At 38.9% G+C, this 15936-nt stretch overlaps 1 protein-coding gene and 1 long non-coding RNA gene across 2 annotated transcripts in view; one reads left to right on the plus strand and one right to left on the minus strand.

The window, feature by feature from the left end:
* Window positions 1–15936, plus strand: part of DOCK3 (dedicator of cytokinesis 3) — a 1331886-nt gene that overhangs the window by 771764 nt on the left and 544186 nt on the right. Inside the window, exon 6 of the mRNA XM_069206772.1 lies at window positions 7916–8064. Within this exon, the coding sequence (XP_069062873.1) occupies window positions 7916–8064 (149 nt within the window). The remainder of the gene's footprint in view (window positions 1–7915; window positions 8065–15936) is intronic.
* Window positions 8004–15936, minus strand: part of LOC138259202 (uncharacterized) — a 42709-nt gene continuing 34776 nt past the window's right edge. The window contains exons 2-3 of the long non-coding RNA XR_011198668.1: window positions 9588–9620; window positions 8004–8089 (exon numbers count right to left, since the gene is read on the minus strand). This is a non-coding gene — a long non-coding RNA (uncharacterized lncRNA). The remainder of the gene's footprint in view (window positions 8090–9587; window positions 9621–15936) is intronic.

Below are 15936 nucleotides of genomic sequence, written 5' to 3' on the forward strand. Positions count from 1 at the left end.
TCATAAACAGGAATGGGCTTACTCTGTTATAGACGGGTGCACATCCCCCCTTAAACCCTTCCTTAACCCACCCTTAACCCCTTCTTCCTCCTCCTTTAACCCTTCCCTATGTTAGTACATATCCCTCATTTTACCACCAAAATGTATACTTATGTGTGTGGAGAGTCTACAATCAAGGCAGAGATCTCCGAACAGAAAAGGACAGGCGAGGCAGAGGCAAAATCTCAGTATGCAGATTTATGAATATCATTTTGTGGTATGTTAGTATTACTCCTGTAGGCAGTGGGGCTGGAACGCCTTTCAGAATCGAGGTGTTGACATTATTAATATTATATAACTAAAGTCATACCGAGTGTGAAAAATCCATGGGCACACCAAAAGAAGTGTAACAGATGAATCGTGCTGATTCAGCAGAGAGTGGTAAGTCCATGGTATGTAGCCGGTGGTGCTTTATGAAGCACTGTTTGGTTGCACACTGTCATTTACAGACACCACATTTAGCTTTGAAATGGTCACTAAATTTGCATGGATATACAGTTTTATTACTGAAACTGTATTGCATATAAACAATAATTTGTGGAAAAAGAGTTTCAGTGAATATTCACTATTTGTGCATTATCAAGTAAAGTGTCTGGATTTGTTTGATCCATTGAAAATCTTTGTTTACATCACAATTCAGCATTACAAAAAATGTGCTTGCTCCATTTGCACTTTCCTAATTGCTGATATATTGTGATTTATGTGTATTGTTAATTTACAATTGTTTAGAAAAAAACTGACATCCTGCTGTCAAATAAATAAAAGTAAACACCAGTTTCCAGATAAGCAGAATTTTGTCACAAGACATAACATGACATTTGACCTCTGACTTTGAAGACACAGCAAATGTGAGGAACAGCACAAAATATAAAGGCATATTTGTTGACCTTCTGAACTCTAACAATATTATTTTTGGGGGTGCTGCAGCTCCCCAGGCACCACTTCTCCCAGCTCCTATGGTTGTAGTTCTACAAAACACATTACAAAATGCAGTTTGTAACTAGGTCTCTCTTTCTGCTAGAGTGTTTCTGTACGTCGGCTTTGAAGCCAGGAAAATATTTACTGTATCAACTCAGTTAATGCCTTGCAAACTGTCAAATTAGAACATTAATAAATTCGAAATGTTCCAAATGTTCTTTGTTTTAAAAGTCTTCCATCTAAAAGTGCTCTGCATAGAACCATTGTTTGTAAATAGAATGGGGAGGGGATCTTCCAAAGTTTCAGTCCCAGCAGCAGTGATGTGCTGAATAGTAAAACCAGGCATAGAACACACTTAAGAGACAAACAGACACTGCAGAGTTTACCTGCAACTCAGTATTGTTAAGGGAATGGAGAGGTGTGTGAGACCTTCACATTGCCGTCAAAGATTGAGTAATTTCCAGAAGGGTCTAGTTCCCACAGAAACATTTCAGACTAGATACACTGTATTAGCATGTGGTCTATCAAGCAATATATTGAATTTATGTTGAATAGTCAGGATAAAAAATTGTCGAACAACAAAATTATTGTTTGAATAGAGGACTCGCTGTTACATTGTGTTTGCAGTTTTTAATTCAGTCACAATCACTAATTACCTGGCTTTTTGTGTTTTTAGAGTGTTTGTCCAATATTGGGGGTTTGCGTTCAGGTGTGGGGCTCTGTGGGTTGGCTGTTGGATATGTCTGGTACCAAGAAAGCTTGGTAGGGTTTATCCTGTTGATGAAACCCCTGGTGTAGTGTATTAGATCTTGTGACCTATTGTCTAAACTTCTGCAGGATTTGGTTGGATTGTCTGGTTATAGTAATGGTGTGGGTATTCTTATGCTACACGTAATCTGTTAGCTGTGAAGGTGTAGCCCATTACTTGTGGGGTCTCCAGACCCATACTATATGAGTCAGCAATTAGCCTGGGTGGAATTCACAGTCTGACTACATGGAATTCCGTGGAGTTGAATAAAAACTAAGTGGAATTTTGCAGAGGGGGATTTCCGTGAGCCTCAGAGTCCTCAATCCGCCAGATCTCAGAAGCGCTAAGCAGGGTCGGGCCTGGTTATCCAGGCCCGACCCTGCATAGCCCTTCCAAGATCGTGTGCATTCAAGAGAGGCCATAGCCAGTGAAAGCTGCCTTTTCAGGCCTCTTGTGCACCAGCCGGTCCTGTGTGCAGCACACATAGTACAGGCTGGAGCACAAGAGGCCTGAAGCGCCAGCTTTCTTTCGCTGCCTACAGCCCTGGACTGAATTCAGGCCAGGGCAGTAGGCAGCAAAAGCTGCCAGGCCTGTTGTGCACCGGCCTGCCCCGTATGCAGTGCACACAGGACAGGCCGGTGCACAACAGGCTTTAAACGGTAGCTTTCACTGCCTACGGCCCTGACCTGATTTCAGGAAAGGGCCGTAGGCAGCGAAAGCTGCAGTTTCAGTCCTTGTTTGTGCACTGGTGTGCACAAACAACTACAAAAGAAATAGACAAGGACTTACTAAACAAAGAAGTCTGAAATGGTCCATTTGAGGCCATCAAAAGGTTGCACTCAGATAGCTAAAGGAATCACTAATGAATGTGTGTATTTTCCTCCTGTAAATATTGCAGAGCTGAGATCCCTAACCCCCGGTTGCATTTTTAATGAGGGTGAGGTGATCCTATTTTTGTTTCTGAATACAGCATCATAATTTAGTTTATTGGCATAACTCATATTTATACTAATTTTCTTGAATTTAAAATATGTGTTGTTGCTTGTCTGGGATGTTTTACTGGGTGCTGTTGTAATTGGCATGCCCTGCTTGCAATATACCATGTGTGGCATTATCTCAGCCCAAACATAAATGTCTCCTAATAATCAAAAGCATGGTATTACTCCTGAATGAAGGTTATAACTTTTCATTTAGGAACCAAACAGCATTTGTTTGAATGGGCACTGATGTAAAGAACTATTACAGTTATTTATTATTTTACAGGAATCACCTGCATGGCAGTCATTTCAAAATTTCCAAATCTAGCGGCGGGTACCTTCGTCAAGACGATGGAGTCATTTACTCTTTTGCCTTAATGAAGAAACGGTCCGAACTCTATATAATACATCTGGCCCTTAATTAAGTGGTGTGTGATTCCATGCAATTCACGCCATCTCCCTACGCCTCAATCTGTATTTGTGCTTAATACTATTCTGGTTACATTCTATTGTATAATTGCATTTATGTAATGCTTACTACTTTGAAGTGCTTTATGGTGGGTAGCTTGCTACTCTGTATCCCAACATTATTAATTATTACAGTGGTTATTAATTATTGCTCTAGATTTTTCGATTATTGGATTAGTTTTATGCTCTAAAGAAACTGAAGAATTCCCTCCATTTTCAAGTTTATAGTGAGTAAATATGGTTACGGAGGTTAGATATTGGCAAGAAGAGGTTAAATACAATAATTAACTGTGGTTTAGGGGTACAGGGTGAATAAATAAGTTAGAAAGGTTATGGTATTGCAGGACTGGTTACTCAGAAACAGAAGTAATGCTTTGTAAAATTAGGTTATGTTTAGTTTACTAGGTTTTAGTAGAGAGCAAGGTGGGGCATGCAAAAGGGTAGGGTAATCTCAAGCAGTGAGACCAGCAGAGGATGTAGAGTAAGGAGAGTATCATTCAAATAGAAATGTATGAGAGAGAATCATCCCTAGCTGCAAATCTGGTTACCCTCATGCAGGTGTTCTTTTGAATGTTGAAGCAGGATGCAAATTGAATAAGTATGAAGAGTAGAAAGAAAGTCAGGCAGTTGATTACCTATTGGCAGGTGATATCTATTGTTCCCTCTACAGTCTGTTCTTTTTTTACAAAGGCATTGAACATTATTGAAATTATTTGAATGTGTTTTTCATATGGGGTACTGAGTTATGTGGTATGTCTGGATCATGGGTTATTAGGTTTATCTGTTGAAATTTTGAGGAGTGTTTGCTAGAGAAATATGCATGGTGGCTGAGTTCCTACAGTATTGTGGTTTGTCTTGCTATTAAGAGTTGTATTTAAGGGATTCCGCTTATTTGTCACTTCCTTGGTCTTAGATGGTCTTGGCGGGTACCTGTCTGTAGGCAGGAAATGATAAAGGGGGTCATTATGAGTTCGGCAGATGGTTTTTACCGCCCACCGAACTTCCGACCTGGAGGTTGCCACCACACAGGCTACCTCCCCGCCGGCCCCATTAAGAGTTTCCTACTAGGTCATCAGGCGGAAACCTGAGTTTCCGCGCTGGCCTATCGGGAAGCAAGCTACAGCATTGTCTCTGGCTTGTAATCGAGCCGGCGGCAATGCTGTAGCGTGCAGGGTGCACCTGCACCCTCGCAATGTTCACTGTCTAGAAAAGCAGAGAGTGAACATTGCGAGGGTGCTGGCCAGGAAGGCAAAGTGCATTGGCAGTGCAGGGGCTCCCCTGGGGCCCTCTCCGCCCATTCTCTGCCAGCCTGGTGGTACCGCCATGAAACCGCTGGGAGAGAAAGGGGTGGTAATCCCCAGGGCAGCTCTGCCCTGGCGGATTAGGACCGCCACCACCTTTTCCTGGCTGAGCTGGCGGTTCCCTGCCGGCCTGACCACCAGGGTTGTAATGTGGCGCTTGGACCAGTCTAGTCTAGTGACCACCAGATCCGTAGTTACCTCAAAGTGTGGATTCTTTATTGTATCACATTGGTAGCTGAGTTACATTGGCTATGACCAGATATTAAGGATCCGTGTGAACTCTAAATTATTCTCAGTGGCTTTGATCTTTGCAGGTTGGGACTTCTACAATATTGTCACTTGAACGAAGAAAGTAGTCCCAACAATGTTTTTCTTCCAGGAATTATTAGGCTTGGTGCTAGTCTGGAAAATATGTTCCTGGTTTGAAATTATTTTGGGATTTTTGTGTGAATGACTTTCGGTCTTTTGGCATTAATAACTGCGAGTAATGTACTGTAGCTGGAAAGAAGATTTTTTTGCTGTTTTGCTGTTGGGAGTGGGTGTACAGTTTTCAGGACCAGAGAAATGCAGGTACATACATCTACATTTAGAACTAATATTACTGCTGAGTTTTAGATTCTTTGCTACCTTCTGATAACTGAGAGTGGAGTGCTGTGGTATAGTCTCTTAGCATAGTCAGGTTTTGAGAGGATGAATGATGCTGCTGCTAGTACCCTTGCAGGGAAATATAGGCCCTGGAAAAATGTGTCTAATTGTTTTCATTGTGTAGAAGGTTGACTGGGTTGACTTGTCCACTTGAATGTTCATGGAAAGTGTAGATTAAAAGGCAATTCTGCACTTCTTTTTTTACATTTGTTGTTTTTTTGGGTGGGGTTCCAATTCTTCTGGTCAGAAAGATATAGTGACATAGTTTTTTCTTATCACAGCAGGCCAGTGTTTCAGTTTTTGAAGCATTCGGACTGAGGCAATTCCACATCATCATTGTTCTATAGCTACGTAGCAGTTGTTGTCCTGTTTGAGAACTATTTGTGTTGAGAACTAATTGTAGCAGGTGAGTTTGAGACTGTTGATAACAATTAGTAGTGATTGAATGTATATGTTAAAACGTAGAGGTGAGGTGATAGATTATTGCGTAAATCCTGTCTTTAAGCAATAAAGATTGGAGGAGAAAGGTTGTGTTAATCTGGTTTGATATGTTGTTGTTATGGATGCTGAAATTGACTGAAGGATCTTTTTTAAAAAATGTGGAGGGCAGGGTCCAAAGGGAAGTCACCTGGGGTGGGAGCTTTCAGTAGGTCTTCAAATTCTGAGGCTGCAATTTCTTGTAAGGCTGATAGACTGAGGTTGATTATCTGCTATGATTATTGTTGGCTGTTTTGAATGAGAGGATTTTTTTGGTCTTGGTTTTAGATAAAAATACATAATGTTTGCTTTGTTTAGATTTTTCATTGCTAGTTTATTGCATAAGTCTTGTGAAAGTGGGTGGATGTTTGACAACTTAATGAGTTTCAAAATTCTGATAGGAGGGTGTGGATTTCTGTGGCTGGACGTTCAGCAGTTGATCCTGTTTGAGTAGTAGATTTTTTGGCCTTCTTTTTGTATGAATTTAATGTGTTTTCCCAATGTAGACACATTTTGTCGTGTGAGTTCTCAGACTTGAGCCATCTGTGCTGAAGTATTAGGAGTTGCCCTGTAATATGCTTTCAGTTTATCATTCATCGAGTGACATTAAAATGTCAAAGGCTGAGATCACCTATTCATTGAGTTCTTCACTGACTTTATTGTTTTCATTTGAAAATGTATTGTTTGGTGTGATTCCAACTTCTACATATTAAGTTTGCTCCACTCTCTATAGGCTACTGTGGACTGGTGGGCTTTGGTTAATATTTTAATTGGGATCTTGAATGAGAGGGTGACAATGTGATGATTGGTCATTGTAACAGGTGAGTTTTGTTGTGTAGTGATCAATTACAGACTGTAGAAAATCACACCCAATGTTTGATCGGCCGTGTGGATGGGTCCAGAGATCATTTGTTGTAAGTTGTGTGTGTTTAGATCTCATATGATAGCATTTGGTTTAGATATATTTGGTCTAGCTAATCAGATGTTTAGGTCACCAAGTATAGACATATTGGACAATTTTGTTAATAGATCTGTGACTGTGTTCAAGAAAGCATCAGTAAAAGCTCTGTTGTGGAGTAGAGGTTTGTAGATAGAGAGAGAAAGTAGCAATTGCAAGTGGGGCTGGGTTGACATTTAGCAAGGTGGACTTACCTATGTACAGTTACCATTTCTAACCTGGTGATTGTTATGGTGTTCTACAATACAATGGTTGTCCCACTCCCTTTTTTCCCTTCATGGCGGATGTCCAGAGGGTTGCATCATGCCGTACTAAGACCATTTCTTATCCCAACCAGGTTTTAGGGTTGAATAGAATGTCTGGTTTTGTATCTGTCAGTAGGTCATGTATGTTGTATTTATTTTCGTTCTTTGAACGGGATTCATAAGCAAACAATTTAGATGTCATAGTTTTCTTGTGGAGAACCAAGGGTTTTCAAGTGGAGTATTGTTGGTCTTATGTCTTGGGCTCTTTGTGGATATAAGGTTAAGATTTATCCATATGTATATGGGAAGGTGAAGGAAGTGCTGGGAGTGATGGTGCCAGTATTGTGGCATTCCTTGCCTTTGCTGTCCTGCTCAATTTTTTTTTTTTTTTTAGATTTTTTGAGAAATGAACGTCTTTATGGGAGATAGAGCATTAGCGAGATTGTGTTTTTTAGCTGTAGGTGTAATATTTGGTTCCGCTTCCCTCCTATCCTCATCATCATACCATGGTTTCTGCAACCAAGCCCCATTTGCCACTCATATGTAGAACACTTCCTTTCAAAATGTAAAAGTTATGATATTCTTAGTACAGGTCGCTGCAGCTCCCCGAAACAAAGTTTGCGAAGCTTACAAAACAATGGTCTAATAAAAAAAAAATCCGAATTTATTTTCATAGGTCTAATGTTCTGATCATTCTCCAGCTATTTGTACTGAAGCTATATTATTAGGGCAATAAGAATGATGAGGACAATGTTGACCAGTATTCTGTGAATTTACGCTCACATGCTTAATGGCCATGTTTTTTTGCTCAATATTTCAATGATATATGGCTGTATAGGATGATTTTAAAACTAGAAAGCACGGTATAATAATAATACTATTTATTGCCTTCTTTCCTTTCCTTCCTTATCTTTCCTTCCCCATTCTTTTCTATATCTTCTTTCTGGCCCCTTACTCTACTTTCTCCTGACTTAATATTGCCCTCCTCTCAATACCTCTCCCCGCATTATCTCTCACCATTCTTTAACCTCATTACTTTTTAATCATTTGCTCACTATTTCTCTCTAACTCTTCCCCCTCGCCTCACACAATTGCTGTGCGACTTTACTTCTCATTCCCTCTGTACCTACCTACCTCAGAAACACAAGGTGGATTTATTCTACAAGCTTCGACATGTGATGAATGAACTTATAGATCTGCGGCGGCAGCTCCTATCAGGTCATCTGACTCACGACCAGGTCCGTGAGGTGAAGCGACACATCACAGTGCGGCTGGACTGGGGAAATGAGTAAGTATTTTGCTGCAGCTGGTCACTGAAACGTGGAATGAAAAAGACTGTATAATTGCTGTAAGGTGATATGGAAAACATGGAGTTATTATATAATGTTTAACACAATTAGTTTGAAACCAGAATGGGGTAAGAGCGAGATGTGATTAAGAAAAACATATCTTTGGGGGACAATCCACAAAAGATCTAATTCAGAAAGGTAAATAAACATGTGTAGATTTACTCATGTGTATATTTTCTCTTACTCCTTGGTGTAAGTCCATAGTTTTTGCTGTTCACCATTTCTGAGTGTATATTTATCCCAAGGTTGAGACTTATATATCAAAAAGATTAATATTGAAAATATGTTAATGTATACCACAGACGTAAATTAATTACAAAAATATCTAGAATTAATAAAATGTTATAGCACATTAACAATAAAATGAAATGTGTGTTAAATAATACATTAATTCAGTATATTAATATGATGTATTAGTAATCATTTAAAAACAATATTAAACATTCTCACACTTTTTATTTGCATTTAATGTTTTATACATTTTTTACATTTGTTAAAAGGTAGGTATTTACTAAATGTAAATACTTTTAAAATTTTTAATAAAACTTTAATTATTTTTTTGACAATGGACCTGATCACGAGTCTGGGGATCACAAGACTGCCAGACTCGAGGTGGCAGTTAGACCGCCACCACATTACAAGTTTGGTGGGCAGACCCACCAACAGACTGCCCTCTCCACCAGGATCCAAGATCCCGATGGGCTAACGGCGGTTTTGGTTGTAATCACCAAGGCAGCGCTGAACCCAGCACAGCCCTGTTGATTGCAACCTTGTCCTCTGTCAGCTTTTTAATGGCGGTTTCCGCACCATGAAAAGGCTGGCAGAGAACAAATGTTGGGGGCTGTAGGGGGCACCCACACTGCCCATGCACCCTGGGAATGCGCACTGTCTGCTGGTCAGACCGGCGGGAATGCTCTATTACAATTTTCCCACCGGTCAGCCCAGTCAGACCGGTGGAAACATTGTAATAGGGTGAGGATGGAGGGGGGGGAATGCCACCGCCATGGTGGTGGCGTCCTCCGTGCAAGTTTGGTGGTCCTGCTTTGGGACCGCCAAACTTGTAATCAGGCCTTAACTGTATTTTTACATTTTGAAGTAAAAAGTAAACATATTATATATGTATAATTTAAATGTCAAACAAATTTTAATTATTTAACATTAGGTCCTAGGGGATGTTATTTTATTTCCCTCTATTGTTTTATATAGAAGTATGTTGCAGTACCTGTGAGCATCTGTGTATGTTGCTTGACTTACTGGATTGCAGTACATTTGAGTCTGGTTTTACTATTTTATGCTGTAGCAACTTTAAAGGTGAACTTTGTTGATTAAAATGGTGTTACACATTTGTGGATGTGCGTTTGTATTAGCCCATCATTCCCTAAACCCCTTAGTAGTAGTTATTCCCCATATTCTTACTACTACATCTGGCCCTCCCACATATAGTATAAAATAGTATACTTACGTGCAAAGAAATATCTGCTACGAGAGCGGTGATCTATGCACAGAAAAGACAAGAGAGACAGAAGTAGATATCTTCACTCATAGGTCTGTGAATTCCATTATGGAAGCTAGTAGTATTACTTGATTACTTGTTAGTTTACACGAAAATGTAGTTTGTGAATAAGACCAGTAAAGTGTTTTGAGAACATGAAGCGATACTGCAGCAGCACATAGTCATGAATCCTTTGTTAATTGACTTCGAAATGTATAAACTCTCTATTAGTAAAAGTTCAAAGATGGCACAGTCCTTTCTATTTTTACTGATTGTATGTAAGAAATCCCATGTCCATGCACATTCATTTCGTTGCATACTGTTTGACTTTATGTATTTTTTTCACATTTTTCTATGAACATTTAACATTTATTACAACTTATGCATAATAAAAAACAATGTTCAGTTTTTGCCTTTATTTACATTGATGTGCAAAGGAAATGACCGAATGAGGGGATGAGATATGTCCACAAAAATCACGACTGTTGGAGGATGTATTCACTCCCTTGGACACAAAACAGATTCATTTTTCATCCTTAAAGCTACTCTATTGGATTACAGTGGAAGTCGCTGTTTGATAATACAAACGAGGCTGACTGCCTATATGAGGGTATTTCTTTGTAAAACACGTTCATCGTTTAAACCTTTAAGATACATTACTTACTAAAATCATATCTCCTGTTTCACTTCAGTTTTAAAATAACTGTTTTCTTAGTCAAATAGAACATGCATATATGTAATCTGGTATGATTTACAAGCCAGACTTGAAAGCACAACACATCGGCACACTAGAGGTGCCATAGGTAAACTGAAAAATATAAAATTTCCCTAGGAACATTCATTGCCTCAATATTCACACTCCATATACATACCAAACCTAACCCAATGTAACCATATACCATGGAATATTAAGAAAACAATACATGGCTTTAATTATTTCTTTTAAGCACAATAAAAATATTCTACACATTTCAAATTTAGTATACAAAAATGATATAATTAAAAGTACAACAAATATCTGTCATATAGGGGACATCATCTCATACAGAACAATCAGCCTTTACAAATAGACACATATACTAATTGTGTCACCAGGTTTCTATGAATTCATTAAACATATACGCATTCCCAGTACATTGCAGATGGTGTCTTCAGTACTTCATCAACATGTTTCAGTGCACAATACCAATAAATACCACCTTCTCCAAAACAATTAAAATATTACTTCCCCACTATTGTAGCATCCAATCAACTTCTAATGTTATTGTCAATCAGTTATAATCCCCCACCCATCATATGCTTCTCAGTGGAGGATGTATGGGAGATCATCTATTTCACTCTCTGTTGGTGCATTTTTCACCCTGACACCGTAATACGTGAGGATGATAACCTGTATTGGACTATACAAGTGTTCCAATAAATATTTACTACTCAGGGTGACCAAGGACAAACTAATCGATCTATCCCCACAGGGACTACTTCACAATATAATTTCCTTTGTTCTTTAAGAAGAGAACTCCACCTTCAAAATATTCCAATAGGGCCCTTTTTAAAGAAATCTTTAACTTCAGAATCTGTCCCTCAACAGTCTGTCTGTGATCAGCTTCAAAAGCAAAATGCCTAGAGGGGAAGCCGGCCACACTCAGCTATAAAGAGCTTTCAGCTTAGGCACCTACTTTCTTACAAATTAGGCATTGCCGACTTGCAATGCAAGAGCAACCCAAATACTCTGCAGACCTGGCACAGATCAATTACATTTATTAATGGGGGGCAATTGTCCATTGTTCTACCCTTTTTATGGGCGATCGTAAAGCGTTCCGTCCATAAACTAATCTCTCTTTTGGCTTCAAACCATGCCCAGGTCACGTCAGTCTCTTTCATTGGTTCCTGGGCTTGCTCTTTAAAATCTGCTTCCTTTCATTTGTGAAAGGCATGCATACGTCATGCCTTTTCCAGTGTTTAGCCTGCCTACACAGCACCAGTAAACTACTAGAAACATGCGAGGCTCGATGTTTTGAGCCTGTTTTCTGGACTACTTTATCTGTTAATTTTCCCCACAGCACGATTGCGCTGGGCTTTACATAGCGAGATCGCGCTCCATTTTTTCGTTTTCAATTTCATAGCGATACATAGCACGATCGCGCTGTGTTTTTTTTCTTTAAATTTGTGTGGCAAGAAAAGTTAGGTTAGGAGTTTACAACGGAAATAGCTCCAACTCAAGCAAATGCAAGCCCTGTTGCATTGAAAATGCTTGTTGTTTTTACTTGCAGTTCCAAAATGTTTTTTACAGTACTTTGAAGTGGCATGTGTGGTACAGAAATAATCATCAATGAATAATTAATAGTTGGGTATGTTTTGTGGTATATGAAAGGATAATTATTTCATGATGGTATGGCATTACATGAAGTAGTAACATAATCCTGTGGGTGGGCATTAGGTCAAGTGAAAATTCAATTTTCGAATGTCACACCATCATACTGGAAATATTGACTATTGTGGGGTGATTTTAATGTGATGTGGTGGTGACAGGAATGTATGTTCATTCTGCAATATCTGTGGGAGGTGACTCATAGAATATGAGATCATGGTACTGCATGTTCTTATTAATATGCACTCACCACAATGATGTTTTGTTTTTAACTCATGTTTAAACTGTAAGTTGTTCCAGTGAAAGCAGAATCCAGTATCATGCAGAGATAGACAGAATATATAGAGAAGTCTAACAGTATCATGCTGAGATAGACAGAAGATATAGAAAAGTCTAAATAAGACTGCTGTGCAATACTAAAATTATGCACTTGCCTCTTAAGTCAGGCAGAATCAGCCATAGCTGAAAACTGAGGCATCTCAAAACACTGATAAAACCAATATTTAGACTCAAAGTTTCACATTTAATTGATAGCGTTTCATTATATGCCAACTTTGCAAAACAAACTTAAAAAAAAATAATACATATAATCCTCATATAATGTGCATACATGCACTCATTTTAAAAGAAGCAACAGTGATTCACTTACTATTCTCTCCAGACCTTTCAGCACTTAACCTACAAACAATCCACAACTTTCCAAATTTATAGCTACATTAAAACAGATTTTATACAGTCATGCGTAAATCACATTGACACCACTGAGAGATACATAGATTAGCCAATATGTTTCAAAGGATTTAAAACATCATTAACATAGTGTTTCTATAAATTGTTATCCCCCCTCTGTAATACAAAAAGCACAACCTCAATTAAGCTCATATTATTCAAAATAATTAAAATATTATAAAATGGGCATATATGCTATAAGGTGCATACGCAGTCTAGCACATACTGTAACTAGTCCAAACTCCAAGTACTCCAAATGCTAGACAGATGCGCGTGTAGGAAGCACACATGAGCCCCTACCTATAAAGTGCATTAGTGATCCATAAACATAACATAGCAGATTCAAACTTTAAACTCTGAGCTGTAAAGAGCATTAATAACCCGAAGACTAACACAACAGGCCCAAACATTGAGTGCTTTGATGGTAGTATCCAGTGGAATATATTCTATATTGAGAGTATCCTCGAGAAACTGGAGAATTTTCATTTCTCTCCAAATTCTACAGGATTTGTAGTGTTGGAATTCCTTTTTACCTCTGTTCTAAGTCATAAATTTGCTAACTTAATGTCCTGAACTCTTAAAAAGCAGTGATCTAAGCTAATGCAGAAGAATGTTTATGATGCATCATTATTTCATTTTGGATTTTGCCTAGGAAACTAGAAGAAAAATGTTGACCATTTAATCACCAAACACAATGCAGCTCAGGTATCTTACAGCCAATCGTCCAGCTAAAATAGTAGAATGTAGAACACAACAGCTGCTAAAGAATGTTTTGAATTACAATCAAAGGTTCAAGGTTCTGCTTTACAATAGAATTAGTATGCAAAGCAGTTGTTAAACACAGGAGGTATTATAGACGTCTGTGGTTAGCCTACTCGCCTCCACCTCAGACCTTCTGAATCCACTGCCTGATTGAAACTTCTGTGGAGTAATTTCCTTCTTGCAAAGTCTAATGACGTTAATTTATAAAGCTAAAGTTAAGCAGTTAAAGAGGTGAGAGGTTATCATACACTTGTAATTAGGATTGAGCTCTTAAAAGAGATTGCCTGGCTTGTAAGGTTATGGATTATGGAATGTTAGCTATTTATTGTACTGCAAGTCCCATAGCTCTAAGTACAATATGTTCCTCAGAATATGGCAAAGGAGATGGAATTGAATTCATTTTACTTCTTAACATCACATGTTCCGCAACCAAGCAATTCTATGTGAATCTGATAACAGAAAACACAAAAATTAGTTGACATGTGATTGGGCACCATCCTTAGGCTAATGTAATCATCACTGAACAATAAAGTGTAAGATCAATGGAAAGTATATTTGGAGAAGACAAAAGTTTAGATGACATGCAATCATCTTGAGATTGAGCCTTGTTGAGGACAGCTCAGTCTCCGTCTGGCCACATTTAAGAGAAGCTGTAGACAGAAAAGTAATATATTGAAAATTCCCGTAGGTTAGTACAAGTTGCTGGCAGCAAGGCCTGCCTGCTCAAAGGCAGGTCACATACCTAGCACCCCCACTTCTCCCACGGTGGTCAGTTGGAAAGTCTGTCTTAGATTTCAAGCTGGAGATCAATGGTGTTCATTGAGAACCATGAACGAATGCTTAATGCTGGTTGACTGGGACATTAATGGCTACTACTTCCTAACTAAGATGAATGCCCACTTCCTTATGACAACTCTCACAAAGTCCTTACTAAACCATTTAAAAGAGGATTGGCTGGATGGATTCAGCTAACCTCACATTAACAAAATAATCAGTCCATAGAATGTAATGCCTCCTGGTGACCAGGGTAACAGCTGCTGAGAATGTCCCTGAAGATACTCTGTGGGTCCATGGGCGCAAACGGGACACTTCCCCCAGGGCCAGAGAAGTCTTTTGTTCCACTGGGCATTTACCAAGTAGGCTGGAGCCCTTGGAGGATGGTTTTAAAAAAAGCCCATTGCTGTTCCTATTGCCTCTGTTATTTTCCCCAGCTCCCGAGGTTAACTGGTTCATTTTAGCTGGCAAAGAGAGAGTTCAAGAGGGAGATAAAAAGAGGAAGGGAAGGGTGAGGCAGAGAGAAAGAAATGTGAGAGGGATAAAAGTGAGAGGAAAAAAGGAGAGATACAGCATTTAGGGATGTATATCAAGAGATTGCACCAGTAGACAAAGGGAGCAGGCTGGTTTCAGCATTTCCACCAGACCTGCCTTTGGTTCCCAAGTTCGGCCCTGCATCCACAGGTGCCTGTAGGCACCACCTGGCATTTACAACGTAGACAATTTAGTAACTTCTCACACTGGGCAACATTTTCAAATGCCATTTTGATCTCAAATAGGATATTAAAATGCCAGGCTCCTTCCAACCAAGAAGCTCACTAAAAGTCCCAGAGTTACGCGAGGGTCAGTATTTCTTAAGAGTGGCTTTCCTGCAACATCCCACATTTTGCAGCTTAATTGGGAAGTAAGTAAAATGGTAAACCTGAATGTTTTAACACTTTCCAAGTTGCAAAACCCGAAATCTTGTACCAATTCCCTGCTTCCTTTTCACACGGTCCTCCGCACAAGTTGTAATCATTACCCCATTTCTGCCCATTTCTCAGTTACAGTGGGACTTGTAATGAGGTCCTCAGTCTCCAATTCTTTTTTTCTGTTCCTAAAGTGGTTCTTTTGTTGTTTCCTATATTTCCAATGTCATTCACATTGAAAAAATTATGAAGATTTTGCAGCCCAACTTCCACTGTTTTTTAAAAGCTCTTTTTTCGAAATGGTACACACACTTTTCATTGAATACAGTTTTATATATTTTTTCTTTATCTAATGTATTTTTGTTAGACATCCTAACATCTATTTTACTTTCTTATCATTTTATTTCACCTTTTACATTTTTTCTCTTGGACTAGTTTGAGATTTTTGTCTGATAGTCAGGAGCTGCTTCAGGAAAGATGACACTTTTCAAAAAAGATTTTGCATAAAGATTGTCATTTTGTTGTGTATTTTGGGCAGTAAAACATGAGTTCTGTAGATGGATGAGCAATCTGCAAAATCGTCCAGCATTATCCTACTGTCCTAGCTGAAAGCCAACAAATGCGCTTTTCATCTAGAACCTTCTTGCGCAGTTGCTCTCACAGTGGGGTTTTGCTGTAGTTGCTCCTTGTTTTGTACTGTAAGACTCAGATCAAGTCCATGAAGTGAGCACAAGATTTTGTCTTCTGTTTCATCATTTTTGTTAAAGTGTTTTTATTG

This window comes from Pleurodeles waltl, chromosome 9, assembly GCF_031143425.1.
Source record: "Pleurodeles waltl isolate 20211129_DDA chromosome 9, aPleWal1.hap1.20221129, whole genome shotgun sequence".
Taxonomy (NCBI): domain Eukaryota; kingdom Metazoa; phylum Chordata; class Amphibia; order Caudata; family Salamandridae; genus Pleurodeles; species Pleurodeles waltl.